Source organism: Bubalus bubalis, chromosome 23, assembly GCF_019923935.1.
Source record: "Bubalus bubalis isolate 160015118507 breed Murrah chromosome 23, NDDB_SH_1, whole genome shotgun sequence".
NCBI classification, from domain to species: Eukaryota; Metazoa; Chordata; class Mammalia; order Artiodactyla; family Bovidae; genus Bubalus; species Bubalus bubalis.
In genome coordinates, this window is record NC_059179.1 from 33,458,653 (window position 1) to 33,474,652 (window position 16,000).

Consider the following 16,000-nt stretch of genomic DNA (forward strand, 5'->3'; position numbering starts at 1 on the left):
AGGGGGGTGGTGGAAATAAAAGGTTGCCTGTGAAGTGGGCCCTTTTAAAAAAATATTTTAAATTAATTAATTCATTTATTTATGGCTGTGCTGGGTCTTTGCTGCTGCACAGGCCTTTATCCAGTTGTGACGAGTGGGGATTACCCTCTAGTTGCGGTGCTCGGGCTTCTTACTGCGATGTCTTCTCTTGTTGCCAAGCCCGTGCTCTAGGATGTGTGGGTTTCAGTAGCTGTGGTTCCTGGGAGTCCGAGAGCACAGGCTCAACAGTTGTGGTGCATGGGCTTAGTTGCTCTATGGCATGCAGGATCTTCCCGGACCAGGGATGGAACTTGTGTCTCCTGCACTGGCAGGCAGGCTCCTCACCACTGAGCCACCAGGGAAGCCTGAAGTGGGCCCTGTTTGCCTACCTCTTCCTCTCACTAAAATTACAAACTCTCAGGTGTCCAATTTTTAGTGTTCCTAGGTTGGCTAAAGGAGTAGCTTTCCTCAAGATCCAAATAAGGAACCATTACCCGCACAGAACAAAAAGCAAACAGAAAATATCACAGTGGAATCAGGACTTTGGCTTCTAAACATTTCCCCATTTTATAGCTTCCTTATGTTTTCAGATTCTTTTTTTGGCTTCCCTCAGTCAGCACACTCCCTGCATAGATAAGTCCAACACAGTGGGTAACAGATCATCCATCTTGGAACCTTGATATTTAAAGAAAAATCACACAGCACTCATACACACACACGTATGCAACACCATCAAGGTTTAATTACTACAATCTTGCCAATTGACTGGGGAAGCTGAGTATGGTTGGTGACATGTATTCTCTACTTCTGGTGAATCTAAGCAGACTATCCTTATTTTTCCTAAATTCTAAAGCCAAACTTCCAATATAGTTTGAGCCTCTCAGCATAATGAGGGTATAGGCTGAGCCTCTCAGCCTATATAGGTGAGCCTATATAGGTGAGCCTCTCAGCATAATGGGGGTATAGGCTGAAACTATGAAATCATAGACTTTCTGAATGTTAGAAAGGACCTAAGAAAATATCCAGTCCAACCACTTCACTGATCAGGTGAGACAGGACAAAGGGGCCATAGGTAACAAGGCCAATGGCCAGCCTGTTTCCGCCATATCCCTTCAAGCACAGTCCCATATTTCAGAGGACACTTACCACTCTGCCATAATAACCCCCAGTAGAAAACTGATGCCTGGAAAGTGATATATATCAACTGAAACTTCCTTTCACACTTTCCGATAGGGATGAACAAGGAAGTACCTGGGGGAGAGGTAAACTATTTTAATTTCTGAGGTTAAAATGCAGACTAATAGCAACACAGGTCCACAGAGATTTAATAGAGGGATGGTTGAAGGGGAGAAGAAAACAGAGAAGTGAAGAAGCCAAAAGAGACTGGATGCGGAGGAGGAGAGAAAGAAATGAGGGCAGAGGGGCAGTCTGCTTACAGCTCAGGACTTGGGCTGGCCCTGGGAAAGGGCTCTGAGGGAAGAAGTCCCAGCTTCTTACATGCAAAACTCCTTGGCTCAGGCTAAAGTCAAGACTGGTCTGGTTTCCTCCCCATGTTTAGAACTCCTGCTATTTGGGCAGAACTCTCTGTCCTTTAAACTAAAAGTCAGTCATCAGTATCTAGCCTCAACACCTGGATACAGCCTGCGGTTGTTTAAAATTTCACAGCAAATCTACATTGTAGGCCAACCAGACCTTTCTTTTAAATATTGTATTACCTTGCTTTTTGCTGATTTTAATTTCACACCCTCCCCCATTTCTCCCCTATCCCCCCAGATTACCTAAAGCCCTTTCAGAGATTCAGGGGTAATTGATGCTCTGAGATCTTCCTGGTCTCAAGTCTTTCTATGGCAAAAAGCAACACGATTAAATGTGGTGAATGTGCTATGATGGAATGACTCTAAATTTATTAACTAAATCAGAGATGTTAAGAGTTTCCTTTGAATGAGAAACATAAGGATATGCCAAAATGGATGAGGTTACTAGTCATCCAAAGAAAGTCCTTAGTATTTACATATGATAAAAATGCAGGCCAGGACATTAAAAACAGTAAGTACCTTCGTTAAAATTTCAATTCAGTATATTTATGACCTTTTATTATCCAGGTAAGTCCTATAAAGGACATAGAAGACCTCAGTATCCATTTTAATTCAGATCAGGGTTAGAGTAAAATAAAAGAACCATTGCACAGGAGAAATTGCCATAAAATTGAGTTACTGTAAATGTGTTCTCATTTAAGTAAATAAGGCCTTAAAACAGGCCTTAGGAAAGTCTACACTGTACACAGACAGACTCAGGCACACTAAGTATACAGGTGACAATTAGCAAGTGTGAAAAGCTATGGCCATTCAATAAATGTGTAAATCTAAAGGCAACCAAGTGAAAAGACCTAAAAAAAGGAAACTGTTAAATCCATTTGTACATGGATTTAACAGTGAAGCATTTCATTCTTCATGTTTTTACTTGGTGTCTTAAAATAATCCCCTTTCTGTCTCCACTCACCCTCTTAGAAACTGTGCCCGCCTTATTTATTTATGAAGTCTGAAGGTTAGTCCTACCTGCTGAGACTAATTAGCCCTGTGCTTTGTATCCTATGCAATCCTGTCTGATTAAATGTACACATTTGTTTTACTTCTTTTCAGGCTCCTTCTCACTCTACTTGTGATTTTCTGATTAATATTAAAGTTGGGAGTTACTGTGATTCTCCTCCATAGCCTCCCCCCTCCACCACATTTTTATTTTGCCCACATCTTGCTCTTTAGTGTGCAAATGTGGTTATGAATTTTTTCCAGTGCAGGGGAATTCATTGGCCTTGTCAATCTTGGTATCATTATTTTTAGTAGTCTTCTTTCTGAGACCTTAGCCTATAAAACAGTTTTGCTGAAAACCGAAACTCTCTAAATATTACATGGTAAATTTGCTTTCTTTTGGAAAGCTTAGGTGCTGATGGGCCAGCTGAAAAGCAGGTGAGATGTGTTTTTAAGGGATGGGTGAAATAGTTTAGTACATCTCGGACTCTAGACCAACACTGTTCCTAAAAGAAAATTTGCTAATTCTCTCTTGGTTTCTTTTTTTTTTTCCTGGTTCTTTTTGTCCCTTTTCCTATTGCAGATTCCAGTTCACGTCTCACTGGATATTTGCAAGAAAATGAGTGTTGTTGCTCCATTTTCTAGAAACACTGTGTTTTGGGACCCAGGCCTTTCCCCCTTTAACATAATTTTCTTCCCCATTTTGTAGTAAATCAATTTGCTCCCCAGGATACAGCCTAAAAATCAACAAATACCTGCCTCAAACCTCAGGTTTTCCATCTCCTCCCTGAGGTCTTCTAGCATCAGCTGGGTTAGCAATTTCCTGCCAGACCCATCTACATCTTGATTATTTGGTCAGTCTTTGGGGGATTTCATTTCAGATCTCCTTCCAGAAAGACTCCAATACCACTGATCCCTGGGGCTGGTGAACTTTCAGTTTTATTTTCCCTGGCGGTGTTAACGCCCAAACTTTTCACCTCCAAAGTCAGAAAGGACTTTGAATCCTAGCTGATTTCCTACCACCTCCAAGGTCAGTTAAAAAAAAAAAAAAAAAAAAAAGAACAACGTTCTACATTGAAAAGAATCAAGAATCATGTATTTTTCCTTAAGGATATTTGTCATGCCCCTGACAAACACTACAGTATTTGATTGTTTTTTGGATAAAAAGTCATCTTGGCATATTTATTCTAGTAGAGACTTACTATTTAACGAAATGATTCACTATTAATAAACAAAAAAGGGGAGGGAAGACCTCGTGGGTTAATAGTTTCTTTCACTGCAGATGACCAGGAACTTTGCCCAGCCCTCCACTTCCCCAAGCTCTCTGAGAGTGGAGGGTTGGTCTCTCTTTTTGACCACTTCTGTTACATCCCGCCCAAGGGTGGTTGATTTCATTGCTGGCTTAACCACTAAACCCCTACCTCCCACCCTTTCCCCAATACTCTCCTCCTTTTCTCCTTCCTTAAGACTTATTTCTAATATTTCTAAAGTGCACTTTTTCTGGGCCTCTCCCCATCCCCGCCCCCCAAGTGGGCTTTCCTTCCGCCTTCCTCGACTCGGGATTCCTGACGCGATCGCCACTGCCCCCCCCCCACCCCTCCTTCCCCTACTCCGCATTGTGTTTTCTGAAGCCGCCCCCCACCCGGAGCGAGTCCCCGTTCCCTCGCCCAGACTCCCGGGCTCGCACACACTCAGCGCAGGCCTCTCCCCCTGCACACTCCTCCCTGCGTCTCTCCCCCCTCCTCCCCCGCCCCTCTCCTCCTCCTCCTTCTTCCCTCCCTCCTCCCTCTCCCGGCGCCCGAAAGGATCATTGTTAGCCGCCCCCGCCCCGCCCACCCCGGCTGTTTATTTATGCATACGTCACCGGGCCGGGCCCGCCCCCCGGCATCTCATTAAGCGAGTGTGTTCCTCTCGCCCTGTCAATAATCTCCGCTCCCAGACTACTCCGTTCCTCCGGATTTCGATCCCCCTTTTTCTATCTGTCAATCAGCGCCGCCTTTGAACTGAAAAGCTCTCAGTCTAACTTCAACTCACTCAAATCCGAGCGGCACGAGCTCCTCCTGTATCTTCGGCTTCCCCCCCCCTTTGCTCTTTATATCTGACTTCTTGTTGTTGGTGGTGTGTTTTTTTTACCCCCCCTTTTTTTATTTATTATTTTTTTGCACATTGATCGGATCCTTGGGAACGAGAGAAAAAAGAAACCCAAACTCACGCGTGCAGAAGATCTCCCCCCCCTTCCCCTCCCCTCCTCCCTCTTTCCCCTCCCCAGGAGAAAAAGACCCCAAAGCAGAAAAAAAGTTCACCTTGGACTCGTCTTTTTCTTGCAATTTTTTTTTGGGGGGGGCAAAACTTTTTTGGGTTTTTTTTTTTTTTTTTTGGCTTTTCTTCCTACTTCATTTTTCTTCCAAAATTGCTGCTGGTGGGTGAAAAAAAATGCCGCAGCTGAACGGCGGTGGAGGAGATGACCTAGGCGCCAACGACGAACTGATTTCCTTCAAAGACGAGGGCGAGCAGGAGGAGAAGAGCTCCGAAAACTCCTCGGCGGAGAGGGATTTAGCTGATGTCAAATCGTCTCTAGTCAATGAATCAGAAACGAATCAAAACAGCTCCTCCGATTCCGAGGTAGGAAAAGCCCCTCGGGCTGGTGGGGTTCTTAATCTATTTCCTGGGCTTGGCAAATGTTGCTGAGAGGGGAGAAATCGGGGCTGGGGGCGGCGGCGGGGCGCCGCGGGGCCAGGCGAGCGGCGTGTGCTTGTGGGGCCACCATTGCAAAAACTTGTAACCCTGTTTTTTTCTCTTTCCCCCTCACCCCAAACCCCCCACCTCGCTGATCCTTTTTCTCCCCCCTTTCTCCCCCCCACCTCTGCGTGGCGTTTGCCCCTCGCCCTCCCCACCTCCACCCCTACGGGAAGGCGGAAAGACGGCCTCCGCCTCGCTCCGAAAGTTTCCGAGATAAATCCCGGGAAAGTTTGGAAGAAGGTGAGTACGCCCCGCGCGGCCCCGCAGCCGCCCGGAGCTGCCCCCCACCCCGCCGGCCCCCCCCTCCGGGGCCCGCCGCCCCGCGCGCCCGGGCCCCGAGCCCCGCTCGGCCCGGCCGTGCGCCGGTCCGGCCCCGGGCGCCCCCGGCCACTTGGGGCACTTTTCTAAAAAGTTTCTCCTCGCTCTCTCTCGCTCCGCGCGGCCGCCGCCGCCGTCCCCTCGCCGCCCCGCCATGTTAGCGGCCAAGAGGCAAGATGGAGGGCTCTTTAAGGGGCCACCGTATCCCGGCTACCCCTTCATCATGATCCCCGACCTGACGAGCCCCTACCTCCCCAACGGATCGCTCTCGCCCACCGCCCGAACTGTAAGTGCCTCCGCGCCCGGCCCCCCGCCCGCAGCCCGCCCGCCTGGCCCCGCATGCGGCCCCTGCCCTGCCCCCTCCCTCCTCCCCCTCCCCTTCCTCCCCCTCCCCCTCCCCCTCCCCGCCTCCTCCCCTCCCCGCCTCCCCTCCCCCGCTCGTGGCCCAGCAGCCCGAAACTCTCCAAACTTTTCTGCCTTTTGTGGACTGGGATGTGTTTGCACTTCGCCATGTTCTTGCTTTCAGTTTGTTGCCTCGTGATGTTGGGGAGACTTTGCTTTCCAAGCAGGGCTCTGCTAGGGTGGTGGTAGGGGGAAAAAAAATCAGAAGAACTTTTTTCTTTTTTTCCTCCTGCGCTCTGATTGCCCCCGCCCCCTTTGGTGGTGGTGTTTGTTTCTTCACCCTGGGAAGATGACTGTGTGGCTCTTTCTTTTCTCCCTCTCCCTCTCTCTTCCTTCCCTCTTCTGTGGCGTCTTGGGCTTCCCCCGGTTAACCCCTTGGCTGCCGCGGCCGGAGTGACTGGGCTGCGCCCGACGCGCGGTGTTAGAGAGCGGATTGTCCCTCCGGGCGTATGGACTTGAGAACTAGCGGGCGCGCGGAGCCCGGGGCCCTGGAGAAGCGCCTCGGCTTTCTCTCTCGGCCGCTGATTTGTTTAGCTTTCTAGTGTCGATGGCTGGCTTTCAGCCCTCCTCCCCTTTTCCCCTTGGAAGGTCACGCTTCCTAGACGGGTTCCACTGCAACCTTTGGGAGGCTCCGGGCTTCCTTTTCTGGGGGCCACCCCGCAGGGCCGCGAGCGCCCTGGGCGCCGTGGCTTGCTTCGGCGGCGTGGCGCGCTGGCTGCGGGCTCTCCTGGGCCGCGCGGGGTGGAGAGGCCCCTGTGGCCGCGGTTCTTGGGTTGTGTGCAGCCGGGATGGCGTCCTCCGGATGGACTTGATGTATTACTAGGGAATTTGGTGCTTTGGGGTTATATAGCGAGGTCTGCCTTCGCCAGCTTTAGGCCCTCAGCGGGCCCTAGTGGGGCAGAGACCAGGGTGTGCGGGGGCCCAAGGGTGTAGAGAGGCTGAGGGAGGCCCAGGGCGCCTGTCCTTCTAGGGAGTGGGCTGCTGATCGCAGGCCACCCAACTTTGAGGGCCTCAGGGCGGAGCGGGGTGCCAGGCTCTGGGGGGCGCTTCCCTCAGCGTGCGCCCCGAGCCCACCCCTGACATTTGTTAATAGGGCTCACCCCCTTCCCCGACCGACCTCTGCCCCCCGCCCTCGCCCTGAACCCCTTCCCCCCATCCCACCCTGCTCTTAAAAGCGTGGATCCCGAATCTGTAGACGCGATCTCTAAACGTTTGTGCCCGGCTTCTCGATTGTTATTTTGCACCTTCTCTGGCTCAGTCCCCTACCTCTTATTTACACACACACTACTTTTGTCTTTTTCTTTTTCGGTAACTCGAGCTAGCAATTTGAAATAGTGCACCCACTGTTCAGCAGCCGTGGATTCGGTGCTAATGGCCGAAGGCTTGCCGGACAGGAGTCGATCCGATCTACAAGTGTTTTTAAGCATTAAAATATTAACTATCAGGTTTGACTTGTTTTTTGGGGCCCCGGCAAAAAAAAAAAAATGGCAAGGGCATGGTAGACCGGTCATTTTTTACGGCAAGGAAAGAAATAATTATTCCCCCCGCCCTCCCTTGCGCCCAGGCTTCTGCAGGCTTGGGAAGCTGGGAGACCGTTTCAGCTCTACCTCTTCTTACATGGCCAGCGCTTTCTGGAGGCAGGGGCCGATTTGTGGGGTTGCAGCTGGAGGCGAAACACAGTCCAGCTACGTTGTATTTTTCCTGGGAGCTCGTGGGCATCTTGAACCGGAGAGTTTGTGTAATGACCAAGCCGACCAAGCGACATTCCAAAGTAACCCTGAGAATTTCTTCCTCTCCTCCCCTCCCCCTACGATGGAAGTCCCTCTGATATTATTTTAAAATTCACTTTGCCATCTGAAAGGCCATCTGAATACTGAGCTTTGATGGCGGGCTTGCTGGCCCTTCTGGGCTCCTTGCAAACTCCTGTCTGTGACCGCTGGCAGACTTGCCCCACTGTCTCCCGAAACTCCAACAGTTGTGTTGTGCTGTAATTAGGAAACAGGGAAATTGTTAAAGACAAATAAATGATTTCCCGGTGCAAAAAGGAAAGCTCCCAACCACCCCGTCCCCTTTGTGGGCATTGTAGGAATACTCGGCGTCTTGTGATTTTAATTGCGGACATAGCGGGTGGCCTGGTGCTGTGACATCAGATTGAGAAGACATTTCTGAACTCAGGAGGCAGTTGTAATATTTGCGTGTCAAACACCAAACAGACATCTTTTGTGCGCACAGGCCCTTCCTCCCTCCTATCTGTTACCTGAGTTAGCTGACGTGCTCCAAAATTAAAGTTATTTATTTAAGCCGGTAAGCAGAGACATGGAAATGAGGCTGAGAGGCTGTTATGTGTCACTCCTGACCTCTTCAATCAGAAGGCCGGCTTGCAATTCCAGATTTGATACAGCTGCCGAAGGAATCTATAGGCAAGATAGCGGTCTTTTCATGCTCATCTGAAATTCTTAGTGCTTCATAGAGTGTGTTTTTTGAGGGCAAGGTGTAAAGACAAATTGGCTCTATTCTTTTCCCGACCCTCCTTGGTGGTGGTGTTTTTTTTTTTTTTTTTTTTTGGCTATATTTTCTGTTACTTATGAGTGTACCTGTAAGCAGTTGCATCCTTTCAAAAGCAAGCTCTTTGGATTCCTGGTTTCTGCTTTTGTATTTAAGAACGTAAAGAATTAAGGAGTATCATTAAATGGGCTTATGATGAATAATACATTATCTCAAGAATAATGCTTTAATTGCTGGAGACGCCATAAAGCTTGATAGTAATAATTTTATTTTAAAATGACAAAGATTTCTACATCATGTTAATTTAGCCTTTGATACAGTAATAGAAACGGCTTTTAAAAAGATTCAAATACAGAAAAGCATTAAGGCGAGAGGTCTGGTTAAGCAGATGGGAGGTGATAGAACTGCAAATATTAGAATTGTGGTAACATTTGTATATACTAAAGATAAGAATACTGTTTCCGTATTAAAGTTGATAGGAAAAACTAGTTTTCATTTCTTTTTCCCTCTTGCCAAATGAGAATATGGGATTTGGTGGCCGAAATTCCAGTGAGGTTTGAAATTCTTATTAAGGACTTGGTTATTAGAGCTTTTGCATCTTCTTTGATCCAAAGTTATTTGCTTTTCAGCTGAAACTGTTTGCTACTAGGTTGAACAAATAAATAAGCAGCATCTTGAATTCATTTTAGAACTTGGAATCCAGCATTTAAAGGACACCAAGAGGGGCCTATTCATTGGGGTTTTATTTAGCTGGGCAGCAACTTCTCTTTCTGCCTGGTGAAAAATGGATGTTTTCTCCTCGCTCAAACAACATAATCCTTTCTAATACAAAAGATTTAGACCTTGGAGTGTGAAGGGTTAATGGTGGTCCTTCCCCGTTGTCCTCCCACTCCCCAGCTTCACCCCTGACTGTTTTGACAACACTTTTCAAAGTGTGACATTCCAAGCCCCTACATAACAATGTAATATTACTGTAATTACACAGGTCATTACATTTTAAATAGAGAACAATAAAATGCTTATCACCCTGAAAAAGAACAGGTGTTCTTGCCCTTCTTTGGTATTTATGCTAATTGTTTTTCATCTCCTTGAGAAATATTTATGGCAAACATGTTTAGATTTCAATCTCAAGGCAGCAGTATTAATTCCGTGCTAATCTTTCTAGGTTGGGGTTTAATGTCTGCAGTTTGGATTATGGGCTCAACATTCACCCAATAAGTCATATTTTAATGATTATAAATTTAATATGCCAGCGCTTCCACAGTTTGTTGAAATGAAAACCTTCTGAAAACCCCAGAAACAAAACTATGAGGCATTCGGGAGCCTAGAGTGTTTATCTGGAAGAAGTGTTTTTGGAAACTTGACTGCTGAAGGAAAGTAGCTTTCATTGATGCACCCCTATCTGATTGAGAAAAGATTTGAAGAAAAACAATCCCCCATTCTGGCTGGGAGTTTTCCACCTTGATTTTAATTTTACTGATATGGATTTCATTTAGAGTCCCTGCTGGAAACTGGTCAGCTTTCTGTTTCTTAGCAAGCTGTGAAAAAGTTACAGGAAGGTTTCCGGGGGCTGGCAGATCAAGAATGCTGTTCTGTTAGCAGTTCAGGATAACTGCAGTTCTGCACGCCATTAAAAAAATATTTGCTTTAGAAAACCAGCATTTTAATAGTTGCACCAGAGGCTGTGCTTTTAAAGATTACAGTAGAAGTCTTTCCAGGTTTTGAATGTTTCCTCACATGCCACGAAGTGCCTGTGTGCATACGAAAAGCACCCAGACTTCTTGGTGGAGAAATGTTGGTGCAACTTCTCTTACACAGGCTCAGTGGGTAAACTGGAAGGTATCTAAGAGGATTTTACATTTTGTCAGATGTTTCACAACAGGGGCCCCCGAATCACATTAAAAATGCACTGCAGAGACAGGACAGCTGCAAATTTTTGTGCGGACGCGTGTTTCTGGACCATGACTAAAACTCCGGGGACCTTTTCCCCAGCTGTCTGGAAGTTCTGTGGAAGTTGGTTTATTGGCAGTTAAGTCTGAGACAACCTGGATTTAGCAAAGACTCTCCTACACAGGAAGTAGATGACATTATATTGGGGGAAGGGACTTCAGGCAAGGAGTGATTTACTCCTTTTTTGTTTTTTTTTAAACCGTGGCGTTGCCAAATAAATAAGCACTTTCCAAGGAAGTAGGTGTAAGCTTTTTAGTCTTGGTGAGTGGAATTAGATAATATCTTTAACCGCATTTATAACTGTTTCGAGGTGACACATTTCAGAAGTTTGGAGAAGGAGGGGGGTGAATCAAATTCTTGAGGCTTTTCTTTTTGAAAGGGGTGTGTGATGTGGGCGTCTGAGTTTCTTCAGGGAGTGGATATTGGCAACCGTGTAAGTCAATCTTCAACTCTGACTTATAATTGAGCACATTTGTGAAGGAAATGGTTAATTTTACAACCAAAGGCAAACTCGCACCTCGACAGGTCTGCTGAAAGAAATGTGCCCTAGTCCTTTGCTGGCAAGCACCACCGGGTCATAAATCCACAGGCTTTATTTACAGCCCATAACACTTATGAATGTTAAGATATTTGACGCCACGTTGGCCTTATAATATTCAAGGTCTGCAGACACTGGCAGTAGCTCAAATTTCTCTCACTAATTATAAGCAATGAGATTGGGGGGGGGGGGTGGGGACAGCCCATCGCCAAAGCTGCCCTCTCCCCCGCCTCTGACCCCCACCCTTACAATCTGAGCCAACCGAGACAGACACCCCCTCCTCCTCTGGCAGCTGACTTGTACTTTTCCTCCAGGCTATTGTTATACACATTTATAAAGAGCACTTTCAGGAATGGAAATTCAGTGGGGGCTCTGCACGAATGTTTTTCAAAAGCAAAGTTGCTTTAGGTGTTTGCATCTTTTTTCCTTTTCTTCTGGTTTATCCCTTTTCCCTTTCTTTCTTGACTTTTTTTTTTGGAGACCCTGTTGTCTATATTGTGCTTATTTCCCAGAATACTTAAAGAAACCTAATATGGGAGGCTGCCCTTCAATTTACATGATGTTTCACTGAGCTGGAAGGGAAAACGTACGCATTGCATAGTGCGCTAGCTAACGTGAGGGTTAAAAGAAAAGTGACATGGAGTGAGGAGAATTGATTAAAAGAATTAATAGATGAGGAAAAAAATCCAAGTTTGCTTTGGGAATGGGAAGGCCATTCATTTGGGAAATGTGCAGTGGTGTCTTGGTGGAGGACATAGAAAAGTAACAGAGAAGGCAGAATAAATGCTTGGCTAAGAAAGGTTAGAAAGGCATAAAAAGATGCGGCAGAGATTTGGGCTCGACAAAAATGGCTTCATTGAAATTAGGAGTTAGAAGTTTCTGATAGGTGAAAATACCATGACTGGGGGCTGGGGTGGGGGATGGTATTAACAACCATATTGATTTGCTCAGTAAAAACTGGTTCCAATCTACTTTTCACCCAAAGAGCTCTGTGCAGCAGATAATAACTTCATGTGAGTTACCGTGCAAGAGTCTGGGGAAGGGGCATCTGTGGTGAAGACCCCCGATGTGAGAGAGATGGCCAGTTACCCTGCGGATTGTAATTTATTCTTAAAAAAGGAGCGGGCTGTCCTGGTGTTTGTGTGACCACATGGCAAAGGGGGAGTGGGATTCCGAGGTGTGTGGGAAACTGTGGCAAAGAGGGGCGGGGCTGATGGCTGTGTCATTTCTGGCCGGGTCCTTCGCTCCGTCCAACCCAAACTTAAAGACCGAGGCTGAACGGTTTTATTTTCTAATCAATGGAATGCAGAAACTTACTAGCCCTCTGGGACAGATATGAATCCCTTAACAGCTCATTACAAAGATGGGGCTGTGGGATCTTTGAACGGGTTATCAGCCCTGGTGTTCTTCAGTTTTCCTAGGATAGGCTGTTTTCTTCCTTAGGCATATCTGATTTGGGGCTGGTAATTTGGTCTCTTATATTTTATTCTTTTTTTTTGGTCATGAAGTAGCCCCACTACAACTCCTTCTGCAGGGAAAAGGGATGGCTGTTAATGGGATCAGTTCTGAAGGAGTTAAAATTGCTTGCTAAAGTTTGGCATCATGAAAATAAATTTGAGGCCTGGTAGGCATTAGTAAGGCACAGCACATTTACAGAGCTTAATTAGTACGAACTGTAATTGTTCATGGTCTGCCAGAAGAAGTAATGTTCAGGAAAAGTGGAGTCCTTCTCTTGCAGTCTTTAGTTTGAAACCGATAAATCACTTGCATATTTGTGTAGTGATTCAAATGGAGCTAAGACCTCTCCCATCCCAACATGTGGTAAATTGTAAAGTCAATGAATTGCAGATGTAGGCTACAGTGAGATTCTCTAAGAAAATGCAGAATGAATGGGAAAGAGTGATGCTATAAATATTTACTGAGAAGATAACTAGGTTCTTGCGTGCTGGGCCAATTATGATGTACTAAGTATATTAGCAAAATGCTTAAAAAAATTGAGAGGATTTGTATGGGTCTTTGGGTGGGTTGGTTTATTTGGGAAAGTGAAATAAAAGGCACTATGTTATTGTCCTGTCAGTTTTATTAAGCCTGAATCACAATGGCATACGCAGGGAAGGACACATGAAACCCACATTAATGCAAATTAATTCGTTATGAGTTGCAGCACTGTGACTGCTAAGTGGAGTAATGATGGGGCATTATTTTAAGAGTGTTAGTGTAGCAACTTTTAATGAAAAATGCTGTGTTAGGAACATGTCTCAGCACTTTAGCCCACGTGTTTTTATATGCTGGAAATGTGTTTTGGACAAGAGCAGGAAACTTGCTTCACTTTATTCTTCTCTCTCCCAAACAGTTTAAGAACTGTAATTATGGTTTGATGTTTAAAGAAAATCATCTAATTTTCCCTCAAAAAACAAATCCAGAAATGCCCATCACCATAACCAAGTTCAACTGTAACTTTTTGCAGTGACTGTACCACAAAATGGAAAAAAAAAAAAAAAAAAAAAATGTAGCTCCCCTCCACCCCCGGCATAGACCTATAGATACAACTTTCTCAAAGTGATTTTCTCTATCCTTTTTTTTTTTCTTTGAGAATTTTGGTCTCAGGCAGTGTTGCAAGTCAATACTTCTTTCCCTCAGTGTGAGTAGGTGGATGAGTATGAAAGCTGTAAACGTTAATGATCGTTCTCTGACTCATAGCTGATGGTTTCAGGTTGAGGAAAAGAAAAGAAAAAATTAATGAGGGTAAATAGACATTTGATGGAACGTCGAGACAGTAGGAGAGATTGTTCCTGTGTCTAAAGGCGTGTGTTTTGTTGTGGCACAATTTCTGGAGAAAGCCAGGAAGGGAAAAGGGGTTGCCTTTGTTAAGTTGTTGTTTTAGGAGGGTACAGATGTTCTGTGTCTGGATCTTTGCAGGAATGCTTAAGCCTCCATCCCTACCAGTCTGTGCTGGTTTTGCCTTCCCTGTAGAAGTTAGAAGCCCCCTTGGCACTTTTTAAAGGGGTAGGGAGACAGACACCCAGAGGCCTGGTCAGAAGTTTATTTCCCAGTAAATGTAAGAGGCTCCCAGCATAGGGCTTGGGGGTGCTGTCACTGTCCTGAAAAATGACTGGTGACCTAAGAAAAGGTCTTAGATATACTTGGGCCCCTATTTTGTCTTTTATGCTAATGACATGTAAATTAAACTTAAAGTGCCTCTTGGTGGTAGCTACAGCGGTGAGGAAGGTGAACCAAGAATTCCCTCAAACCAGAACTTTTTAGGAAATGAATCTGGATTTCTTCTTTTTTTTTTAATAGAAAGCTAGGTGATTCAGAAAAATGGAAATAAAGCAAATGCTCCCACTCTTCTCAGTTTAGTGGAGTGAGTAGGCATATGAAATTAATCTTCATCCTACAGGAAGTTCACTTAAGTGTTGGAAAACCCAATGGAGGGTTTCAAGTTTTTTGAGTTGCCTTTGAGGATGAGATCTCTGTGGCTGAAAAAGCTGCATTGCTTTTCTCCCATCTCTGGGTATCTCTGATGTCTTGTATCGGAAACATCGCATTTAGGGCCAGTAGTACGGAGAAGGCAATGGCACCCCACTCCAGTACTCTTGCCTGGAAAATCCCATGGATGGAGGAGCCTGGTGGGCTGCAGTCCATGGGGTCGCTAAGAGTTGGGCACGACTGAGTGACTTCACTTTCCCTTTTCACTTTCATGCATTGGAGAAGAAACTGGCAACCCACTTCAGTGTTCTTGCCTGGAGAATCCCAGGGACGCGGGAGCCTGGTGGGCTGCCATCTATGGAGTCACACAGAGTCGGACACAACTGAAGTGACTTAGCAGCAGCAGTACTTAGAAATGAGACAAGAGAAATCAAGATAGGATTTCTTGATAAGTGAGGTGGTGGATTGTGAAATATTGGGTTTTGCTTTGCTGGAGACTGTGTGCCAGACTGTGCAGAGCACCAGTGCTTCTCCATGGCTCTTTCTCGGGGAGACATGGCTGGGTCATCTGGGAGTGTTAGAATGGTGGGTGGGCTTGGCCACTGTGAACAAACACACAGGAAGGGAAGGTGTATTTTGTTGTGAGTTTCGCAGGAAGGCACAACATGAGAAGTACCTTGGAGTTCTCCTTTGGTGTTGCTTGAGGGAGGTGGCTGGGATCGGGGCTGGGGGTGGTGGGTAGGCACCACTTTAGGGCATGTTGCAGGCTCAGGGCATAAGAGCCGCAGTTGCTGGATGCAGAAGTGATGGACAGTGCTGCATTGCAGGTGACCAGGGCAGGGGCAGTCCCAAGAGTCCAGGCATGGGGGAACCTGGTTCTTAGATAAGCCTTAATTCGCCATGTAAGATCTCGCAGCCTCCCCATATCTTCCCCAAACAAACAAAAGCACAGAGGGCCAACCTTCTCTTGTTCTTTCTTCTAGCTTTATACGGAGATATAAATAAATTATTGTTCCCTCTTAGAATGCCAAGTTTTTACTGGGTCCTTGTATTTTATCTTTGTCTTAAAAAGCTACACTATAATGAACAAGGCATCCCTGTGTTTTACAGGGAGGGAAAAAGCTGTTTAAAGAGTGTGTTTTAGAAGAGAGTATTTGGGAAAAGAGGGGGTGGAGATGCAACGGAGAAATGAGAAAATTTTAAGTCTTCATCGCTGTTGCTGGGGCAAGTTTAGCTCAGGATCTCTCCAACACAGTGGGTTCTGGTTAGGAGTGAAGATCTGATTGGAGCTTGTGCTGCATGGATTTAGGAGCTGGTCAACATTATTCGGTGCCTGGACACCTTGAGGAGTGAAGTTACGTTGCTTGGGGATGTTAGATTGGTGTGTGTGAAGGTGAAATTAGCTTTGTCCTGCCAGATTCTTAGGGCTTTCCTGGTGACTCAGTGGTAAGGAATCTGCCTGCAAGTGCAGGAGACCTGGGTTCGATCCCTGGGTTGGGAAGATCCCCTGGAGGAGGCAATGGCAACCCGCTCCAATATTCTTGCCTGGAGAATTGCATGGACAGAGGAGCCTGGC

The 16,000-nt window shown here is 46.1% G+C and overlaps 1 protein-coding gene and 1 long non-coding RNA gene across 39 annotated transcripts in view; one reads left to right on the top strand and one right to left on the bottom strand.

Annotated features, from left to right (window-relative positions):
* Nucleotides 1-4,444: 4,444 nt before the first annotated feature.
* The window catches only part of TCF7L2 (transcription factor 7 like 2), a 202,379-nt gene continuing 190,823 nt past the window's right edge, over nt 4,445-16,000 (top strand). For 19 of the 38 annotated variants that reach the window (XM_044934968.2, XM_044934971.2, XM_044934972.2 and 16 more), the window contains exons 1-3: nt 4,446-5,165; nt 5,456-5,522; nt 5,762-5,886. In XM_044934968.2, the coding sequence (XP_044790903.1) occupies nt 4,977-5,165; nt 5,456-5,522; nt 5,762-5,886 (381 nt within the window). In that variant the 5' untranslated portion in view covers nt 4,446-4,976. Of the gene's footprint in view, nt 5,166-5,455; nt 5,523-5,761; nt 5,887-16,000 lie in introns of all 38 variants that reach the window. The other 19 variants (XM_045164104.1, XM_044934959.2, XM_044934963.2 and 16 more) reach the window with 2 other exon arrangements.
* Nucleotides 7,800-8,372, bottom strand: LOC123331328. Its single transcript, XR_006547887.1, has 2 exons — nt 8,260-8,372; nt 7,800-7,987 (listed from the first exon to the last, which is right to left on the bottom strand). It is a non-coding gene; the product is annotated as an uncharacterized LOC123331328 (long non-coding RNA).